Genomic DNA, 21665 nt, shown 5'->3' with positions numbered 1-21665 from the left:
CTCCTCGCCTTCTTATTATTCTCAGTACCTTTGGTATGAGAGGCAGAGGAGGGAATACATAAACCGACTGGTACACCCACGGTGTCACTAGAGCGTCCACAGCTATCGCCTGAGGGTCCCTTGACCTGGCGCAACATCTCTTTAGCTTTTTGTTGAGGCAGGACGCCATCATGTCCACCTGTGGCCTTTCCCAGCGGTTTACCAACAGTAGGAAGACTTCTGGATGAAGTCCCCACTCTCCAGGGTATAGGTCGTGTCTGCTGAGGAAGTCTGCTTCCCAGTTGTCCACTCCCGGAATAAACACTGCTGACAGTGCTAGTACGTGATTTTCCGCCCATCGGAGAATCCTTGTGGCTTCTGCCATCGCCACCCTGCTTCTTGTGCCGCCCTGTCGGTTTACATGGGCGACTGCCGTGATGTTGTCTGATTGGATCAGAACCGGCTGGTTTTGAAGCAGGGGCCTTGCCTGACTTAGGGCATTGTAAATGGCCCTCAGTTCCAGAATGTTTATGTGTAGGGACGACTCCTGACTTGACCAAAGTCCCTGGAAATTTCTTCCCTGTGTGACTGCGCCCCAGCCCCGAAGGCTGGCATCCGTGGTCACCAGGACCCAGTCCTGTATGCCGAATCTGCGGCCCTCTAGTAGATGAGCACTCTGCAGCCACCACAGTAGAGACACCCTGGTCCTTGGAGACAGGGTTATCAGTTGATGCATCTGAAGATGCGATCCTGACCACTTGTCCAAGAGGTCCCACTGGAAGGTCCTTGCATGGAACCTGCCGAATGGAATTGCTTCGTATGAAGCCACCATTTTTCCCAGGACTCGTGTGCAGTGATGCACCGATACCCGTTTTGGTTTTAGGAGGTCTCTGACTAGAGATGACAGCTCCTTGGCTTTCTCCTGCGGGAGAAACACTTTTTCTGTTCTGTGTCAAGAATCATCCCCAGGAACAGTAAGCGTGTGGAAGGAACCAGTTGTGACTTTGGAATGTTTAGAATCCAGCCATGCTGTTGTAGCACTTCCCGAGATAGTGCTACTCCGACCAGTAACTGCTCCCTGGACCTCGCCTTTATTAGGAGATCGTCCAAGTACGGGATAATTAAAACTCCCTTTTTTCGAAGGAGTATCATCATTTCTGCCATTACCTTGGTAAACACCCTCGGTGCCGTGGACAGTCCAAACGGTAGTGTCTGGAATTGGTAATGGCAATCCTGTACCACAAATCTGAGGTACTCCTGGTGAGGAAGGTAAATTGGGACATGCAGGTAAGCATCCTTGATGTCCAGGGATACCATGTAATCCCCCTCGTCCAGGCTTGCAATAACCGCCCTGAGCGATTCCATCTTGAACTTGAATCTTTTTATGTATGTGTTCAAGGATTTCAAATTTAAAATGGGTCTCACCGAACCGTCCGGTTTCGGTACCACAAACAGTGTGGAATAGTAACCCCGTCCTTGTTGAAGTAGGGGTACTTTGACTATCACCTGCTGGGAATACAGCTTGTGAATTGCCTCTAGTACAGCCTCCCTGCCCGAGGGAGTTGTCGGTATGGCTGATTTGAGGAAACGGCGGGGGGGAGGCGCCTCGAATTCCAGCTTGTACCCCTGAGATACTACTTGAAGGATCCAGGGATCCACCCGTGAGCGAACCCACTGATCGCTGAAATTTTTGAGGCGGCCCCCCACCGTACCTGGCTCCGCCTGTGGAGCCCCACCGTCATGCGGCGGATTTGGAAGAAGCGGGGGAGGACTTTTGTTCCTGGGAACCTGCTGCGTGGTGCAGCTTTTTCCCCCTTCCTCTGCCTCTAGACAGAAAGGACCCGCCTTTTCCCCGCCTGTTTTTCTGGGGTCGAAAGGACTGTACCTGATAATACGGCGCTTTCTTAGGCTGTGAGGGGACATGGGGCAAAAATGCTGACTTCCCAGCTGTTGCTGTGGAAACAAGGTCTGAGAGACCATCCCCGAATAACTCCTCACCCTTATAAGGCAAAACTTCCATGTGCCTTTTAGAATCTGCATCCCCTGTCCACTGCCGAGTCCATAAGCCTCTCCTAGCAGAAATGGACAATGCACTTATTCTAGATGCCAGCCGGCAGATCTCCCTCTGTGCATCTCTCATGTACAAGACTGAGTCTTTTATATGCTCTACGGTTAGCAATATAGTGTCCCTGTCTAGGGTGTCAATATTTTCCGACAGGGAATCTGACCAAGCAGCAGCAGCACTGCACATCCACGCTGAAACAATAGCTGGTCTCAGTATAACACCAGTGTGTGTATATATAGACTTTAGGATAGCCTCCTGCTTTCTATCAGCAGGTTCCTTTAGGGCGGCCGTATCCGGAGACGGTAGTGCCACCTTTTTAGACAAACGTGTGAGCGCTTTATCCACCCTAGGGGGAGTTTCCCAACGTGACCTATCCTCTGGCGAGAAAGGGAACGCCATTAGTAATTTTTTTGAAATCACGAATTTTTTATCGGGGAAAGCCCACGCTTCTTCACATACTTCATTTAATTCTTCAGATGGGGGAAAAACTATTGGTAGTTTTTTCTCCCCAAACATAATACCCTTTTTTGAGGTACCTGGGTTTACATCAGAAATGTGTAATACCTCTTTCATTGCCTCAATCATGCAACGAATGGCCCTAGTGGACATTAAATTTGACTCATCGTCGTCGACACTGGTATCAGTATCCGTGTCGACATCTGTGTCTGCCATCTGTGGTAGTGGGCGTTTTAGAGCCCCTGATGGCCTTTGAATTGCCTGGGCAGGCACGAGCTGAGAAGCCGGCTGTCCCGCATTTGGCATGTTGTCAAATTTTTTATGTAAGGAGTCGACACTTGCACGTAATTCCTTCCATAAGTCCATCCACTCAGGTGTCTGCCCCGCAGGGGGTGACATCACATTTATAGGCATCTGCTCCGCCTCCACATAAGTCTCCTCATCAAACATGTCGACACAGCCGTACCGACACACCGCACACACACACAGGAATGCTCTTAAAGGAGACAGGACCCCACAAAAGCCCTTTGGGGAGACAGAGAGAGAGTATGCCAGCACACACCAGAGCAGGGACTAACTGAGCAGGGACTAATGCAGGGACTAACTGAATTATGTCCCCTATAGCTGCTATAATATTTACTGCGCCTCAATTTAGTGCCCCCCCTCTCTTTTTTACCCTTTTCTGTAGTGTAGACTGCAGGGGAGAGTCAGGGAGCTTCCTTCCAGCGGAACTGTGAGGGAGAAATGGCGCCAGTGCTGCTGAGGGAGATGGCTCCGCCCCTTTTTCGGCTGACTTTTCTCCCGCTTTTTTCTGTATTCTGGCAGGGGTAATTACCACATATATAGCCTCTGGGGCTATATATTGTGGTTATTTTGCCAGCCAAGGTGATTTTATTGCTGCTCAGGGCGCCCCCCCCCCCAGCGCCCTGCACCCTCAGTGATCGGAGTGTGAAGTGTGTATGAGGAGCAATGGCACACAGCTGCAGTGCTGTGCGCTACCTTGGTGAAGACTGAAGTCTTCTGCCGCCGATTTTCCGGACCATCTTCTTGCTTCTGGCTCTGTAAGGGGGACGGCGGCGCGGCTCCGGGAACGAACACCAAGGACGGGTCCTGCGGTCGATCCCTCTGGAGCTAATGGTGTCCAGAAGCCTAAGAAGCCCAAGCTAGCTGCAAGCAGGTAGGTTCGCTTCTTCTCCCCTTAGTCCCTCGTTGCAGTGAGCCTGTTGCCAGCAGGTCTCACTGTAAAATAAAAAACCTAACATATACTTTCTTTCTATGAGCTCAGGAGAGCCCCTAGTGTGCATCCAGCTCGGCCGGGCACAGAAATCTAACTGAGGTCTGGAGGAGGGGCATAGAGGGAGGAGCCAGTGCACACCAGATAGTACCAAATCTTTCCTATAGAGTGCCCAGTCTCCTGCGGAGCCCGTCTATTCCCCATGGTCCTTACGGAGTCCCCAGCATCCACTAGGACGTCAGAGAAATAAATAAAATAAATTGTAAAATATTATATCAATTTGATAAAATAGAACTGAATAGTATATCTGTCTTTATCAGGAAAGATACCACTTAGGGCAGTATCCAATTAGTCCAGGGCTATCCTATTAGTGAAAGCACATACTGTAGATCCAAAGCTTTTGGCTGGCCCTGTCTTTTTTTTTTTGTGATACAGGGAAATTTGTTACATACTGTAAAACAAATGGGCTCTATTTCAATATCCCGAATTGCCCATAGTGCTTTTATCACAATAAAAACACTTTTTTTAGTGCAGCGAATTATAAATCTGTGCGTAATTTGAATCCTATGAATGTGTCTCACACACTGGTTGCTGTAGTAAACCACCACATATTTGCTGGGCGGAATCTGCATCAAAGAGAATAGGGATGTCTTGCTCCACTCGTTTATATAGCATGCAGATAATGCAATTCAACAACTGTGTTTAATTGTTACACCTATTTATAAATATTGAAGTGCGCTCGTCTTTTATCAAACAATTAAAAAGGTTAATACATTATACAGATTTGTTCTCATACATCTAGACTCAATACGCCACAAAACACAGGATGCCTGCTGCGAGTGCACCGCCAGGTCCCATGCAACTATGCTAACTTCGGGCATCTGCATAATAACACGATGTGACTACGGCGAGACTATGCTGGTTAATTTGATATGCGATAGGTGTATATCTGTGTGTGACTGAAAGTTTGTTTACAAAGCACAACGGAACTCCTGACGCTAGCAGAGTCTCGCGAGACCTGGCGCACCATGAGGGGCTGTTTGGCACAACTACTTTCGTACTGTACATATATACATGCATTTTAGTGACTTTTAGTTAGACAACAATAGTAATTACAAAGTACAATAGCCCAGTTAGTAACAAACCACCACCCCACCCCCATATAAATACTTCATAAAAGAAGAGAAAAATAAGTGATCATTAGGTGTCAAGAATTAAAGGGATGCAGTTAAAATACAGACTGTCTGAATCCCAGCGTTCAGGAGGCCAACACCAGAATCCCAACAGCCGGTGAAATACTGCAGGTCGGAATCCCGACCACCGCCAGTTATTCTCACTGGGCTGGCGGGATTATAACCTGTGCCAAGCAAAACGAGCCATCAGGCCTGAAATGTAGCGAGTGCAGCAATCCCGCAAGGGGACTCGTTGTGTCGCTGTCGGGATTATGTCAGATGGGATGCCGCTTTCTGTATACTGACAGCCGGCATCCAGTCTGCCGGTAAAACATACCGATCCCGAATTAAGATATGGTTCCTTTACAGGTAGAAAATAAAAAAATAACAAAGTTTCTGGATTTGAACTTGCTTTCAGATATGTAAGCAACTTATGTACAATGGTGGTCATTCCGAGTTGTTCGCTCGCTGCCGTTTTTAGCAGAATAGTGATCAGGCTAAAAAATAAGAATTTACTCACCGGTAATTCTATTTCTCGTAGTCCGTAGTGGATGCTGGGAACTCCGTAAGGACCATGGGGGATAGCGGGCTCCGAAGGAGGCTGGGCACTCTAGAAAGATCTTAGACTACCTGGTGTGCACTGGCTCCTCCCACTATGACCCTCCTCCAAGCCTCAGTTAGGATACTGTGCCCGGACGAGCGTACACAATAAGGAAGGATTTTGAATCCCGGGTAAGACTCATACCAGCCACACCAATCACACCGTACAACTCGTGATATGAAACCCAGTTAACAGTATGAAACAACAGAGCCTCTCAACAGATGGCTCAACAATAACCCGATTTAGTTAACAGTAACTATGTACAAGTATTGCAGATAAACCGCACTTGGGATGGGCGCCCAGCATCCACTACGGACTACGAGAAATAGAATTACCGGTGAGTAAATTCTTATTTTCTCTGACGTCCTAGTGGATGCTGGGAACTCCGTAAGGACCATGGGGATTATACCAAAGCTCCCAAACGGCGGGAGAGTGCGGATGACTCTGCAACACCGAATGAGAGAACTCCAGGTCCTCCTCAGCCAGGGTATCAAATTTATAGAATTTTGCAAATGTGTTTGCCCCTGACCAAGTAGCAGCTCGGCAAAGTTGTAAAGCCGAGACCCCTCGGGCAGCCGCCCAAGATGAGCCCACCTTCCTTGTGGAATGGGCATTGACAGATTTTGGCTGTGGCAGGCCTGCCACAGAATGTGCAAGCTGAATTGTATTACAAATCCAACGAGCAATAGTCTGCTTAGAAGCAGGAGCACCCAGCTTGTTGGGTGCATATAGGATAAACAGCGAGTCAGATTTTCTGACTCTAGCCGTTCTGGAAACATATATTTTCAGTGCCCTGACAACGTCTAGCAACTTGGGAGTCCTCCAAGTCCCTAGTAGCCGCAGGCACCACAATAGGCTGGTTCAGGTGAAACGCTGACACCACCTTTGGGAGAAACTGGGGACGAGTCCTCAATTCTGCCCTATCCATATGGAAAATCAGATAAGGGCTTTTACAAGACAAAGCTGCCAATTCTGATACTCGCCTGGCAGAAGCCAAGGCCAATAACATAACCACCTTCCACGTGAGATATTTCAGATCCACGGTTTTTAGTGGTTCAAACCAATGTGATTTTAAGAAACTCAACACCACGTTGAGATCCCAAGGTGCCACAGGGGGCACAAACGGGGGCTGAATATGCAGCACTCCTTTAACAAATGTCTGAACTTCAGGTACTGAAGCTAGTTCTTTTTGAAAGAAAATCGACAGAGCCGAGATCTGTACCTTAATGGAGCCCAGTTTTAGGCCCATATTTACTCCTGCTTGCAGGAAATGCAGAAATCGACCTAGTTGAAATTCCTCCGTTGGGGCCTTTTCGGCCTCACACCATGCAACATACTTCCGCCATATGCGGTGATAATGAGTTGCTGTGACCTCTTTCCTGGCTTTAATAAGCGTAGGAATGACTTCCTCCGGAATGCCCTTTTCCTTCAGGATCCGGCGTTCAACCGCCATGCCGTCAAACGCAGCCGCGGTAAGTCTTGGAACAGACAGGGCCCCTGCTGTAGCAGGTCTTGTCTGAGCGGCAGAGACCACGGGTCCTCTGAGATCATCTCTTGAAGTTCCGGGTACCATGCTCTTCTTGGCCAATCCGGAACCACGAGAATTGTGTTTACTCCTCGCTTTCTTATTATTCTCAATACCTTTGGTATGAGAGGTAGAGGAGGGAACACATAAACTGACCGGTACACCCACGGTGTCACTACAGCGTCCACAGCTATCGCCTGAGGGTCTCTTGACCTGGCGCAATACCTCTCTAGTTTTTTGTTTAGGCGGGACGCCATCATGTCCACCTGTGGACGACCCCATTGATTTACAATCATTTGGAAGACTTCTGGATGAAGTCCCCACTCTCCCGGGTGGAGGTCGTGCCTGCTGAGAAAGTCTGCTTCCCAGTTGTCCACTCCCGGGATGAACACTGCTGACAGTGCTAGTACATGATTCTCCGCCCATCGGAGAATTCTTGTGGCTTCTGCAATTGCCATCCTGCTTCTTGTGACGCCCTGTCGATTCACATGGGCGACTGCCGTGATGTTGTCTGACTGGATCAGCACCGGCTGGTGTAGGAGCAGGGATTTTGCTTGACTTAGGGCATTGTAAATGGCCCTTAGTTCCAGAATATTTATGTGAAGGGCAGTCTCCTGACTTGACCATAGTCCTTGGAAGTTTCTTCCCTGTGTGACTGCCCCCCAGCCTCGTAGGCTGGCATCCGTGGTCACCAGGACCCAGTCCTGTATGCCGAATCTGCGGCCCTCCAGAAGATGAGCACTCTGCAGCCACCACAGAAGAGACACCCTGGTTCTTGGGGACAGGGTTATCAAGCGATGCATCTGAAGATGCGATCCGGACCACTTGTCCAACAGGTCCCACTGAGAAATTCTGGCATGGAACCTGCCGAATGGAATTGCTTCGTAAGAAGCTACCATCTTTCCCAGGACCCGCGTGCAGTGATGCACCGATACCTGTTTTAGTTTTAGGAGGTCTCTGACTAGAGAAGTCAACTCCCTGGCTTTCTCCTCCGGGAGAAACACTTTTTTCTGGACTGTGTCCAGAATCATTCCCAGGAACATTAGACGTGTCGTGGGGACCAGCTGTGACTTTGGGATATTCAGAATCCAGCCGTGCTGGCGCAGCACTTCCTGAGATAGTGCTACTCCCACTAACAACTGTTCCTTGGATCGTGCCTTTATTAGGAGATCGTCCAAGTATGGGATAATTAAAACTCCCTTTTTTCGAAGGAGTATCATCATTTCCGCCATAACCTTGGTAAATACCCTCGGTGCCGTGGAGAGTCCAAACGGCAGCGTCTGGAATTGGTAATGGCAATCCTGTACCACAAATCTGAGGTACTCCTGGTGAGGATGGTAAATGGGGACATGCAGGTAAGCATCCTTGATGTCCAGGGATACCAAGTAATCGCCCTCGTCCAGGCTTGCAATAACCGCCCTGAGCGATTCCATCTTGAACTTGAATTTTTTTATGTATGTGTTCAAGGATTTCAAATTTAAAATGGGTCTCACCGAACCGTCCGGTTTCGGCACCACAAATAGTGTGGAATAGTAACCCCGGCCTTGTTGAAGTAGGGGTACCCTGATTATCACCTGCTGGGAATACAGCTTGTGAATCGCTGCTAGCACCGCCTCCCTGTCTGACGGAGCAATCGGCAAGGCAGATTTTAGGAACCGGTGGGGTAGAGCCGCCTCGAATTCCAGCTTGTATCCCTGAGATACTATTTGAAGGATCCAGGGATCCACCTGTGAGCGAGCCCACTGATCGCTGAAATTCATGAGGCGGGCCCCCACCGTACCTGGCTCCGCCTGTGGAGCCCCACCGTCATGCGGCGGACTTGGAAGAGGAAGCGGGGGAGGAGTTTTGTTCCTGGGAACCTGCTGTTTGCTGCAGCCTTTTTCCCCTACCTCTGCCTCTAGACAGAAAAGACCCTCCTTTTCCCCGCTTGTTTTTCTGGGTCCGAAAGGACTGAACCTGATAAAATGGCGCCTTCTTAGGCTGTGAGGGGACATGGGGTAAAAATGCTGACTTCCCAGACGTTGCTGTGGAAACTAGGTCGGAGAGACCATCCCCAAATAATTCCTCCCCTTTATAAGGCAAAACTTCCATGTGCCTTTTGGAATCTGCATCTCCAGTCCACTGGCGAGTCCATAAGCCTCTCCTAGCAGAGATGGATAATGCACTTACTTTAGATGCCAGCCGGCAGATTTCCCTCTGTGCATCTCTCATGTATAAGACTGAGTCTTTGATATGGTCAATTGTTAGCAGAATCGTGTCTCTGTCTAATGTGTCAATATTTTCTGACAGTTTATCTGACCACGCAGCGGCAGCTCTGCGCATCCATGCTGACGCAATAGCTGGTCTAAGTATAATGCCTGAGTGTGTATATACAGACTTCAGGATCGCCTCCTGCTTTCTATCAGCAGGTTCCTTAAGGGCGGCCGTATCCTGGGACGGTAGTGCCACCTTTTTAGACAAACGTGTGAGCGCTTTATCCACCCTAGGGGGTGTTTCCCAACGTAACCTATCCTCTGGCGGGAAAGGGAACGCCATTAGTATCTTCTTAGGAATTACCAATTTCTTATCAGGGGAAGCCCACGCTTCTTCACACACTTCATTTAATTCATCTGACGGGGGAAAAACTACAGGTAGTTTTTTCTCCCCAAACATAATACCCTTTTTTGTGGTACCTGGATGTAAATCAGAAATATTTAACACCTCTTTCATTGCCTCAATCATGCAGTGAATGGCCTTAACGGGCATTAAATTTGACTCATCGTCGTCGACACTGGTGTCAGTATCCGTGTCGACATCTACTTGTGCCATCTGAGATAGCGGGCGTTTCAGAGCCCCTGATGACTTTTGAGACACCTGGACAGGCACGAGCTGAAGACTCGGCTGTCCCACAGTCGGCATGTCGTCAAATTTTTTATGTAAGGAGTCTATACGTGCACTCATTTCCTGCCATAAACTCATCCACTCAGGTGTCTGCCCCCCAGGGGGTGACATCCCTGCTAAAGGCATCTGCTCCCCCTCCACATCATTATCCTCCTCAAACATGTCGACACAGCCGTACCGACACACTCCACACACACAGTGAATGCACAAACAGAGGACAGGACCCACAAAAAGCCCTTTGGGGGGACAGAGTAAGAGTATGCCAGCACACACCAGAGCGCTATATATATATACACAGGGACTAACTGAGTTATGTCCCTAATAGCTGCTTTTCAATAAAATATATATATTGCCAAATTTAATGTCCCCCCTCTCTTTTCCCTCTTACTGGTACTGTAGATTGCAGGGAAGAGCCAGGGAGCTTCCTTCCAGCAGGAGCTGTGAGGGAAAAATGGCGCCAGTGTGCTGAGGAGATAGGCTCCGCCCCTTTTTCGCGGCCTATTCTCCCGCTTTTTATGGAATTCTGGCAGGGGTATTTACCTCATATATAGCCCCTGGGGCTATATATTAAGGTATTTTAGCCAGCCAAGGTGTTTTTATTGCTGCCTCAGGGCGCCCCCCCCAGCGCCCTGCACCCTCAGTGACCGGAGTGTGAAGTGTGTGAGAGGAGCAATGGCGCACAGCTGCAGTGCTGTGCGCTACCTTGGTGAAGACAGAGTCTTCATGCCGCCGATTTTCCGGACCATCTTCTTGCTTCTGGCTCTGTAAGGGGGACGGCGTCGCGGCTCCGGGACCGAACATCAAGGCTGGGCCTGCGGTCGATCCCTCTGGAGCTAATGGTGTCCAGTAGCCTAAGAAGCCCAATCCGGCTGCAAGCAGGCGAGTTCGCTTCTTCTCCCCTTAGTCCCTCGCTGCAGTGAGCCTGTTGCCAGCAGGTCTCACTGAAAATAAAAAAATCTAAGACTATTACTTTCTAAGAGCTCAGGAGAGCCCCTAGTGTGCATCCAACCTCGGCCGGGCACGAAATCTAACTGAGGCTTGGAGGAGGGTCATAGTGGGAGGAGCCAGTGCACACCAGGTAGTCTAAGATCTTTCTAGAGTGCCCAGCCTCCTTCGGAGCCCGCTATCCCCCATGGTCCTTACGGAGTTCCCAGCATCCACTAGGACGTCAGAGAAATGGGCGATTCTGCACATGCGTATGGGCCGCAGGGCGCCCGCTCAAAGTATTTTCACACAAAACTATGCAATTTTACACAGGTCCGTGCGACGCTTTTCAGTCGCTCTGCTGATCGGTGAGTGATTGACAGGAAGTGGGTATATCTGAGCGGAAACTGACCGTTTTCCGGGAGTGTGCTCAAAAACGCAGGCGTGTCAGGCTAAAACGCAGGAGTGGCTGGAGAAACGGGGGAATGGCTGGCCGAACGCAGGGCGTGTTTGTGACGTCAAACCAGGAACTAAACGGACTGAGCTGATCGCAATCTGTGAGTAGGTCTGGAGCTACTCAGAAACTGCAGGGAAATATTTAATAGCAGAACTGCTAATCTTTCGTTCGCAATTCTGCTAAGATAAGATACACTCCCAGAGGGCGGCGGCCTAGCATGTGCACTGCTGCTAAAAGCAGCTAGCGAGCGATCAACTCGGAATGAGGGCCAATGTTTCTCCAACCAGTACACTTCATGAGTAAGTGAATCAGAAAGATAAGACACTAATCTAGCTGAGGTGGTGAATCAAATGCACAATTTTCAGCTAACAAATCTGGAAACAATAGATTTAACAGACTGGACTGCTTTCACTCAACTAGCAAACTCACAGGAAGATAGACCTACTTTATAAATTCAATTTTACTCAATATAAAATTGTATTATGGATTTGTTTTCTGTTCTTAGCTATATCTGTATACATTTTTGACCGACAACCTATGTATAAACACCTCTAAGTAATAATGTATAAATCATTATATAAAAAAAAAAAAATCACCATTAAATTTAGTGAAAAATTATATTTTCATTATATATTAAATAACTCAGGGGTAGACAGAAAAGCCCAATTAAGAAAATAAGAAATTACTCACCGGTAATTCTATTTCTCGTAGTCCGTAGTGGATGCTGGGAACTCCGTAAGGACCATGGGGAATAGCGGGCTCCGAAGGAGGCTGGGCACTCTAGAAAGATTTATGACTACCTGGTGTGCACTGGCTCCTCCCACTATGACCCTCCTCCAAGCCTCAGTTAGGACACTGTGCCCGGACGAGCTGACATAATAAGGAAGGATTTAGAATCCCGGGTAAGACTCTTACCAGCCACACCAATCACACCGTACAACTCGTGATACTATATCCAGTTTGACAGTATGAAAACAACTGAGCCTCTCAACAGATGGCTCAACAATAACCCTTTAGTTAACAATAACTATTTACAAGTATTGCAGACAATCCGCACTTGGGATGGGCGCCCAGCATCCACTACGGACTACGAGAAATAGAATTACCGGTGAGTAAATTCTTATTTTCTCTGACGTCCTAGTGGATGCTGGGAACTCCGTAAGGACCATGGGGATTATACCAAAGCTCCCAAACGGGCGGGAGAGTGCGGATGACTCTGCAGCACCGAATGAGAGAACTCCAGGTCCTCCTCAGCCAGGGTATCAAATTTGTAGAATTTTGCAAACGTGTTTGCCCCTGACCAAGTAGCTGCTCGGCAAAGTTGTAAAGCCGAGACCCCTCGGGCAGCCGCCCAAGATGAGCCCACCTTCCTTGTGGAATGGGCATTTACAGATTTTGGCTGTGGCAGGCCTGCCACAGAATGTGCAAGCTGAATTGTACTACAAATCCAGCGAGCAATAGACTGCTTAGAAGCAGGAGCACCCAGCTTGTTGGGTGCATACAGGATAAACAGCGAGTCAGATTTTCTGACTCCAGCCGTCCTGGAAACATATATTTTCAGGGCCCTTGGAGTCCTCCAAATCCCTAGTAGCCGCAGGCACCACAATAGGCTGGTTCAGGTGAAACGCTGACACCACCTTAGGGAGAAATTGGGGACGAGTCCTCAATTCTGCCCTATCCATATGGAAAATCAGATAAGGGCTTTTACATGATAAAGCCGCCAATTCTGACACTCGCCTGGCTGAAGCCAAGGCCAATAACATGACCCCTTTCCACGTGAGATATTTCAGATCCACGGTTTTTAGTGGCTCAAACCAATGTGATTTTAAGAAACTCAACACCACGTTGAGATCCCAAGGTGCCACAGGAGGCACAAACGGGGGCTGAATATGCAGCACTCCTTTCACAAATGTCTGAACTTCAGGTACTGAAGCTAGTTCTTTTTGAAAGAAAATCGACAGAGCCGAGATCTGTACTTTAATGGAGCCTAGTTTTAGGCCCATATTCACTCCTGCTTGCAGGAAACGCAGAAATCGACCTAGTTGAAATTCCTCTGTTGGGGCCTTTTTGGCCTCGCACCATGCAACATATTTCCGCCATATGCGGTGATAATGCTTTGCCGTAACATCTTTCCTGGCCTTAATAAGCGTAGGAATGACTTCTTCCGGAATACCCTTTTTTTTTAGGATCCGGTGTTCAACCGCCATGCCGTCAAACGCAGCAAGTCTTGGAACAGACAGGGCCCCTGCTGTAGCAGGTCCTGTCTGAGCGGTAGAGGCCACGGGTCCTCTGAGAGCATCTCTTGAAGTTCCGGGTACCACGCTCGTCTTGGCCAATCCGGAACCACGAGAATTGCGTTTACTCCTCGCTTTCTTATTATTCTCAATACCTTTGGTATGAGAGGCAGAGGAGGGAACACATAAACCGACTGGTACACCCACGGTGTCACTAGAGCGTCCACAGCTATCGCCTGAGGGTCCCTTGACCTGGTGCAATATCTTTTTAACTTTTTGTTGAGGCGGGACGCCATCATGTCCACCTGTGGTTTTTCCCAACGGTTTACCAGCATCTGGAAGACTTCTGGATGAAGTCCCCACTCTCCCGGGTGGAGGTCGTGTCTGCTGAGGAAGTCTGCTTCCCAGTTGTCCACTCCCGGAATGAACACTGCTGACAGTGCTAGTACATGATTCTCCGCCCATCGGAGGATTCTTGTGGCTTCTGCCATCGCCATCCTGCTTCTTGTGCCGCCCTGTCGATTTACATGGGCGACTGCCGTGATGTTGTCTGACTGGATCAGCACCGGCTGGTGTAGGAGCAGGGATTTTGCTTGACTTAGGGCATTGTAGATGGCCCTTAGTTCCAGAATATTTATGTGAAGGGAAGTCTCCTGACTCGACCATAGTCCTTGGAAGTTTCTTCCCTGTGTGACTGCCCCCCAGCCTCGAAGGCTGGCATCCGTGGTCACCAGGACCCAGTCCTGTATGCCGAACCTGCGGCCCTCTAGAAGATGGGCACTCTGCAGCCACCACAGTAGAGACACCCTGGTTCTTGGAGACAGGGTTATTAAGCGATGCATCTGAAGATGCGATCCGGACCACTGGTCCAACAGGTCCCACTGAAAGATTCTGGCATGTAACCTGCCGAAGGGAATTGCTTCGTAAGAAGCCACCATCTTTCCCAGGACCCGCGTGCAGCGATGCACTGATACCTGTTTTGGTTTCAGGAGGTCTCTGACTAGAGATGACAACTCCCTGGCTTTCTCCTCCGGGAGAAACACTTTTTTCTGGACTGTATCCAGCATCATACCCAGGAACAGTAGCCGTGTCGTCGGAACCAGCTGTGACTTCGGGATATTCAGAATCCAGCCGTGCTGGTGCAGCACCTCCTGAGATAGTGCTACTCCCACCAACAACTGTTCCTTGGACCTCGCTTTTATTAGGAGATCGTCCAAGTACGGGATAATTAAAACTCCCTTTTTTCGAAGGAGTATCATCATTTCCGCCATAACCTTGGTAAATACCCTCGGTGCCGTGGACAGTCCAAACGGCAGCGTCTGGAATTGGTAATGGCAATTCTGTACCACAAATCTGAGGTACTCCTGGTGAGGATGGTAAATGGGGACATGCAAGTAAGCATCCTTGATGTCCAGGGATACCATGTAATCCCCCTCGTCCAGGCTCGCAATAACCGCCCTGAGCGATTCCATCTTGAACTTGAATTTTTTTTATGTATGTGTTCAAGGATTTCAAATTTAAAATGGGTCTCACCGAACCGTCCGGTTTTGGTACCACAAATAGTGTGTAATAGTAACCCCGGCCTTGTTGAAGTAGGGGTACCGTGATTATCACCTGCTGGGAATACAGCTTGTGAATTGCCGCTAGCACCGCCTCCCTGTCTGAGGGAGCAATCGGCAAGGCAGATTTTAGGAACCGGTGGGGTGGAGACGTCTCGAATTCCAGTTTGTACCCCTGAGATACCATTTGAAGGATCCAGGGATCCACCTGTGAGCGAGCCCACTGATCGCTGAAATTCTTGAGGCGGCCCCCCACCGTACCTGGCTCCGCCTGTGGAGCCCCACCGTCATGCGGCGGACTTGGCAGAAGAAGCGGGGGAGGAGTTTTGCTCCTGGGAACCTGCTGTTTGTTGCAGCCTTTTTCCCCTACCTCTGCCTCTGGATAGAAAAGACCCGCCTTTTCCACGCCTGTTTTTCTGGGCCCGAAAGGACTGAACCTGATAAAACGGCGCCTTCTTAGGCTGTGAGGGGACATGGGGTAAAAATGCTGACTTCCCAGACGTTGCTGTGGAAACTAGGTCCGAGAGACCATCCCCAAATAATTCCTCACCCTTATATGGCAACACTTCCATGTGCCTTTTAGAATCTGCATCTCCTGTCCACTGGCGAGTCCATAAGCCTCTCCTAGCAGAAATGGACAATGCACTTACTTTAGATGCCAGTCGGCAGATTTCCCTCTGTGCATCTCTCATATATAAGACTGAGTCTTTTATATGGTCTATGGTTAACAGGATCGTGTCTCTGTCTAATGTGTCAATATTTTCTGACAGTTTATCTGACCACGCAGCGGCAGCACTGCACATCCAAGCTGACGCAATAGCTGGCCTAAGTATAATGCCTGAGTGTGTATATACAGACTTCAGGATCGCCTCCTGCTTTCTATCAGCAGGTTCCTTGAGGGCGGCCGTATCCGGAGACGGTAGTGCCACCTTTTTAGACAAACGTGTGAGCGCTTTATCCACCCTAGGAGGTGTTTCCCAACGTGACCTATCCTCTGGCGGGAAAGGGTACGCCATTAGTACCTTCTTAGGAATTACCAATTTTTTATCAGGGAAAGCCCACGCTTCTTCACACACTTCATTTAATTCATCTGATGGGGGGAAAACTACGGGTAGTTTTTTCTCCCCAAACATAATACCCTTTTTAGTGGTACCTGTATTTATATCAGAAATGTGTAACACCTCTTTCATTGCCTCAATCATGCAGTGAATGGCCTTAGTGGGCATCAGGTTAGACTCATCGTCGTCGACACTGGTGTCAGTATCAGTGTCGACATCTGGGTCTGCGGTCTGAGGTAGCGGGCGTTTTAGAGCCCCTGATGACCTGTGCGACGCCTGGACAGGCACGAGCTGAGAAGTCGGCTGTCCCACATTTGGCATGTCGTCAAATTTCTTATGTAAGGAGTCTATACGTGCACTCATTTCTTTCCATAAGCTCAACCACTCAGGTGTCTGCCCCGCAGGGGGTGACATCCCTTCTAAAGGCCTCTGCTCCGTCTCCACATCATTATCCTCATCAAACATGTCGACACAGCCGTACCGACACACCGCACACACACAAGGAATGCTCCAACTGAGGACAGGACCCACAAAAGCCCTTTGGGGGGACAGAGTGAGAGTATGCCAGCACACACCAGAGCGCTATATAATGCAGGGACTAACTGAGTTATGTCCCCTATAGCTGTTCTATATAATTTATACTGCGCCTAAATTTAGTGCCCCCCCTCTCTTTTTTTTTTTTTTTACCCTTTTCTGTAGTGTAGACTGCAGGGGAGAGCCAGGGAGCTTCCTTCCAGCGGATCTGTGAAGGAGAAATGGCGCCAGTGTGTGGAGGGAGATAGCTCCGCCCCTTTTCCGCGGACTATTCTCCCGCTTTTTCCTATATTCTGGCAGGGGTATTTTCCACATATATAGCCTCTGGGGCTATATATTGTGGTATTTTTGCCAGCCAAGGTGTTATCATTGCTTCTCAGGGCGCCCCCCCCCCCCCCAGCGCCCTGCACCCTCAGTGACCGGAGTGTGAAGTGTGTGTGAGGAGCAATGGCGCACAGCTGCAGTGCTGTGCGCTACCTTGGTGAAGACTGATGTCTTCTGCCGCCGATTTTCCGGACCTCTTCTTGCTTCTGGCTCTGTAAGGGAGACGGCGGCGCGGCTCCGGGACCGAACACCAAGGACTGGGCCTGCGGTCGATCCCTCTGGAGCTAATGGTGTCCAGTAGCCTAAGAAGCCCAATCCGGCTGCAAGCAGGCGAGTTCGCTTCTTCTCCCCTTAGTCCCTCGCTGCAGTGAGCCTGTTGCCAGCAGGTCTCACTGAAAATAAAAAAACTAAATCTATACTTTCTTTCTAAGGGCTCAGGAGAGCCCCTAGTGTGCATCCAACCTCGGCCGGGCACAAAATCTAACTGAGGCTTGGAGGAGGGTCATAGTGGGAGGAGCCAGTGCACACCAGGTAGTCATAAATCTTTCTAGAGTGCCCAGCCTCCTTCAGAGCCCGCTATTCCCCATGGTCCTTACGGAGTTCCCAGCATCCACTAGGACGTCAGAGAAATAGGGGAACTCAAGATTTTTTTTATTTTTATAAACCTCTAGGCAGCTTACCACTGGATTTGTACCATTTCAGTTTATTCACTGGACTTGAACTCCTCAAATTTCAATAATATCCGAAAAAAATTAGGGGACTTCTAAAACTTAGAAGTGTAACAGTTACAGAAAATATGCATTACACGAAAACAAAAAGTTTGCTCCATGCAAGTACTGTACTCTTGACTCACACTGTCCATTAACTAGTACACTGCACACTACTATATTGTTTTGCCAAGTGTCATATGTAATGTTCTAGTAGAAATGTACAGGCAGTAAAGTTTATTTAGTTAAAATGCTCAATGAGCTTAGTGGTAGGTTAGTGAAAATAAAACAAAGGCAACAGCTCTAAGCTTACCTTCATCCGCATTGTACGTCGATACACAGTAAAACTGCTTGTGTGTGATGAGGTTGGGTAGGCCTCTGAAAAGACTGCGGCATGATTTGCATTCAAATATGGTGTTCACCTCTTTTAACAGCATCAATTTAAGCTGTTTAGTTCCTAGACAGGGAAAAAAAAGGTGTGGATTAAATGAGCAAAAAAAAAGGAAATTCAATACATACATTTAAGGCTAATTGCCGCGGCACAGATAATACAATTAGCAGGTATTGCTCCACATGTGAATACCCAAAGTTAGACTAAACCTTGCAGCTCCAGGAGCTGTGGGGTATAGTATGCTCAAAAACTGCAAAATTGGGATCATGACTGGGAGCAAAACACATTGATTCCTCAATTTATGCGAAATCATTGTTTCTGTGATGAGTCCCTATTTTTGGGAGCAGGTAAAAAGCTATTTACAGATGTGACAGAGCTCATCCTACAGGCTAATAATAACGGCAAACGATAAAATAGGATTTTAATTACCTACCGGTAAATCCTTTTCTCGTAGTCCGTAGAGGATGCTGGGGTCCATTTAGTACCATGGGGTATAGACTGGTTCTTTAGGAGCCACTAGCACTTTAAGAGTTAAATAGTGTGGGTTGTCTCCTCCCTCTATGCCCCTCCTACCAGACTCAGTCTAGAAACTGTGCCCGAGTAGACTGACATACTTTGAGAGAAGGAAATACACAGATAGTGGCGAGATTCACACCAGCTCACACATAACAAAAAACAAAAGCCAAGCTAACCAACTCGGAACAATTCAGCAACTGCTGAAACAACAATACTGAACCAAGTAACTATGCAGGAATACAAAGCACTGGGCTGGCGCCCAGCATCCTCTACGGACTACGAGAAAAGGATTTACTGGTAGGTAATTAAAATCCTATTTTCTCTTACGTCCTAGAGGATGCTGGAGTCCATTTAGTACCATGGGGATGTACCAAAGCTCCCAGTACAGAAGGCAGAGTGTGGAGGTTCCTGCAGAACAGATTGAGCAAACTTTAGTTCCTCAGAGGCCAAAGTATCGAACTTGTAGAACTTAGCAAACGTGTTCGACCAAGACCAAGTAGCAGCTCGGCAAAGCTGTAAAGCCGAGACACCCCGGGCAGCCGCCCAGGAGGAACCCACTTTACGAGTAGAGTGGGCCTTAAAAGATTTTGGACACGGCAAGCCTGTCGTAGAATACGCCTGCTGGATAGTAAACCTGATCCAATGAGAAATCGTCTGCTTAGAAGCAGGGCACCCAACCTTGGGATTATAAAGGACAAATAAAGTGTCCGACTTCCTGTGACGAGAAGTTCTCTTCACATAAATTTTCAAAGCCCTCACCACATCCAAGGACTTTGAGGTAATTGAGGAGTCAGTAGCCACTGGCACCACAATAGGTTGGTTGATATCAAAAGCTGACACAACCTTAGGAAGAAACTGCTGACACGTTCTGAGCTCAGCCCTATCTTCATGGAAAATCAAATAAGGGCTCTTGCAAGACAAAGCCCCCAGTTCAGACACACGTCTAGCAGATGCCAATGCCAACAGTGTGACCGCCTTCCAAGTAAGAAACTTGACGTCCACCTCCTCCAAAGGTTCGAACCAATCTGATTGCAGGACCTGCAGCACCACATTAAGATCCCAAGGTGCTGTAGGAGGCACACAGGGAGATTGGATATGCAGAAGCCCTTTCAAGAAAGTCTGAACCTCAGGGAGGGCAGCCAATTGTTTCTGGAAGAAAATGGACAAGGCCGAAATCTGGAATTTTATAGAGCCCAAGCGTAGGCCCACATCCACACTAGCCTGCAGAAAGAGGAGAAACCGTCCTAGTTGAAACTCCACCGTTGGATACTTCTTGGATTCACACCAAGACACATACTTTTTCCAAATTTAATGGTAATGTTTAGACATAACTCCCTTCCTAGCCTGAATAAGGGTAGGAATTACCTTTTTCAGAATGACCTTCCGAGTTAAGATCTGGCGTTCAACCTCCATGCCGTCAAAAGCAGCCGCGGTATGTCTTGATAAGCGAACGGCCCCTGTTGAAGTAGGTCCTCACGAAGAGGAAGAGACCTCGGATCTTCTAGGAGTAACTGCAGAAGATCCACGTACCAAGCCCTCCTTGGCCAGTCCGGAGCAAGGAGGATCGCCTGAACTGTTGTTCTTTTTATTATCTTGAGAATTCTTGGAATGAGTGGAAGTGGAGGGAATACATACACTGACTGGAACACCCACGGAGTTACCAGTGCGTCCACCGCCACTGCCTGTGGGTCTCTCGACCTGGAGCAGAACCTATGAAGCTTTTTGTTGAGACGAGAGGCTATCATGTCTGAGGTACGCCCCATCGGCTTGTCACCTCTGCGAACACCTCCGGTGGAGGCCCCCTTCTCCTGGATGGAGATTGTGTCTGCTGAGCAAGTCCGCTTCCCAGTTGTCCACTCCCGGAATGAAGATTGCCAATAGCGCCACCGCGTGCCTTTCTGCCCAGAGGAGGATTCTTGTTACCTCGGTCATTGCTGCTCTACTCTTCGTTCTGCCCTGTCGGTTTATGTAGGATACTGCTGTCACATTGTCGAACTGAACCTGAATAGCCTGATCTTGCAGAAGATGAGCCGCTTGTAGAAGGCCGTTGTATACGGCCCTTAGTTCCAGAATGTTTATTGGAAGGATGGACTCCAGACTTGACCACTTTCCTTGGAAAGTTTCCCCTTGGGTGACTGCTCCCCAACCTCTGAGATTTGCATCCGTGGTTAGAAGGATCCAATTCTGAATCCCGAACCTGCGTCCCTCGAGTAGGTGAGAAGTTTGCAGCCACCAGAGGAGTAAAATTCTGGCTTTCAGCGACAGGCGTATCCGCTGGTGCATGTGAAGATGTGATCTCAACCACTTGTCTAGGAGATCCAGTTGGAAAGACCTTGCCTCGTAGGAGGCTACCAACTTCTCCAGAAGGTGAATGCACTGATGAACCGATACCCGTGCTGGCTTCAGGACATCCAGAACCATTGACTGGATCACCAACGCTTTCTCTACCGGTAGATACACTCTGCCCTTCCGTGTTGAGTATCATCTCTAGGAAGGGCAATCTCCTTGTCGGTTCCAAATGTGACTTTGGGAGATTCAGGATCTACCCATGATCCTGGAGTAGTCGAGTTGAGAGAGCAATACTCAACAACAACCTCTCCCTGGAAGACGCTTCTATCAGGAGATCGTCCAGATATGGAATTGTGTTCACTCCTTGCCTGCGGAGGAGTAGCATCATCTCTACCATGACCTTGGTGAAAACTCTCGGTGCTGTGGAGAGGCCAAATGGCAGCGCTTAGAACTGATAGTGACAATCCAGCAGCGCAAATCTGAGATAAGCCTGATGAGGTGGAAAGATTGGAATGTGAAGGTACGCATCCTTGATATCCAGGAATACTAGGAATTCCCCTTCCTCCAGACCTGAGATCACTGCTCTCAGAGATTCCATCTTGAATTTGAATTCCCTTAAGTAGGGGTTCAATGACTTTAGGTTTAAAATCGGCCTTACCGAATCATCCGGTTTCGGCATCACAAACAGGTTGGAATAATAACCCCTGTGGTGTAGATGAGGTGGAACTGGGACAATAATATCTGTTTTAACCAATTTTTG

General features: G+C 48.6%; 1 protein-coding gene across 4 annotated transcripts in view; it reads right to left on the bottom strand.

Moving 5' to 3' along the window:
- Window positions 1-21665, bottom strand: part of ZNF800 (zinc finger protein 800) — a 168884-nt gene that overhangs the window by 14263 nt on the left and 132956 nt on the right. For all 4 annotated transcript variants that reach the window (XM_063927161.1, XM_063927162.1, XM_063927163.1 and 1 more), the window contains one exon: window positions 18023-18166. In XM_063927161.1, the coding sequence (XP_063783231.1) occupies window positions 18023-18166 (144 nt within the window). The remainder of the gene's footprint in view (window positions 1-18022; window positions 18167-21665) is intronic.

Source organism: Pseudophryne corroboree, chromosome 6, assembly GCF_028390025.1.
Source record: "Pseudophryne corroboree isolate aPseCor3 chromosome 6, aPseCor3.hap2, whole genome shotgun sequence".
In the NCBI taxonomy this organism is placed as follows: Eukaryota; Metazoa; Chordata; class Amphibia; order Anura; family Myobatrachidae; genus Pseudophryne; species Pseudophryne corroboree.
The sequence above is the reverse complement of the archived record's forward strand: the minus strand, read 5'-3'. Positions and strand labels throughout refer to the sequence as shown.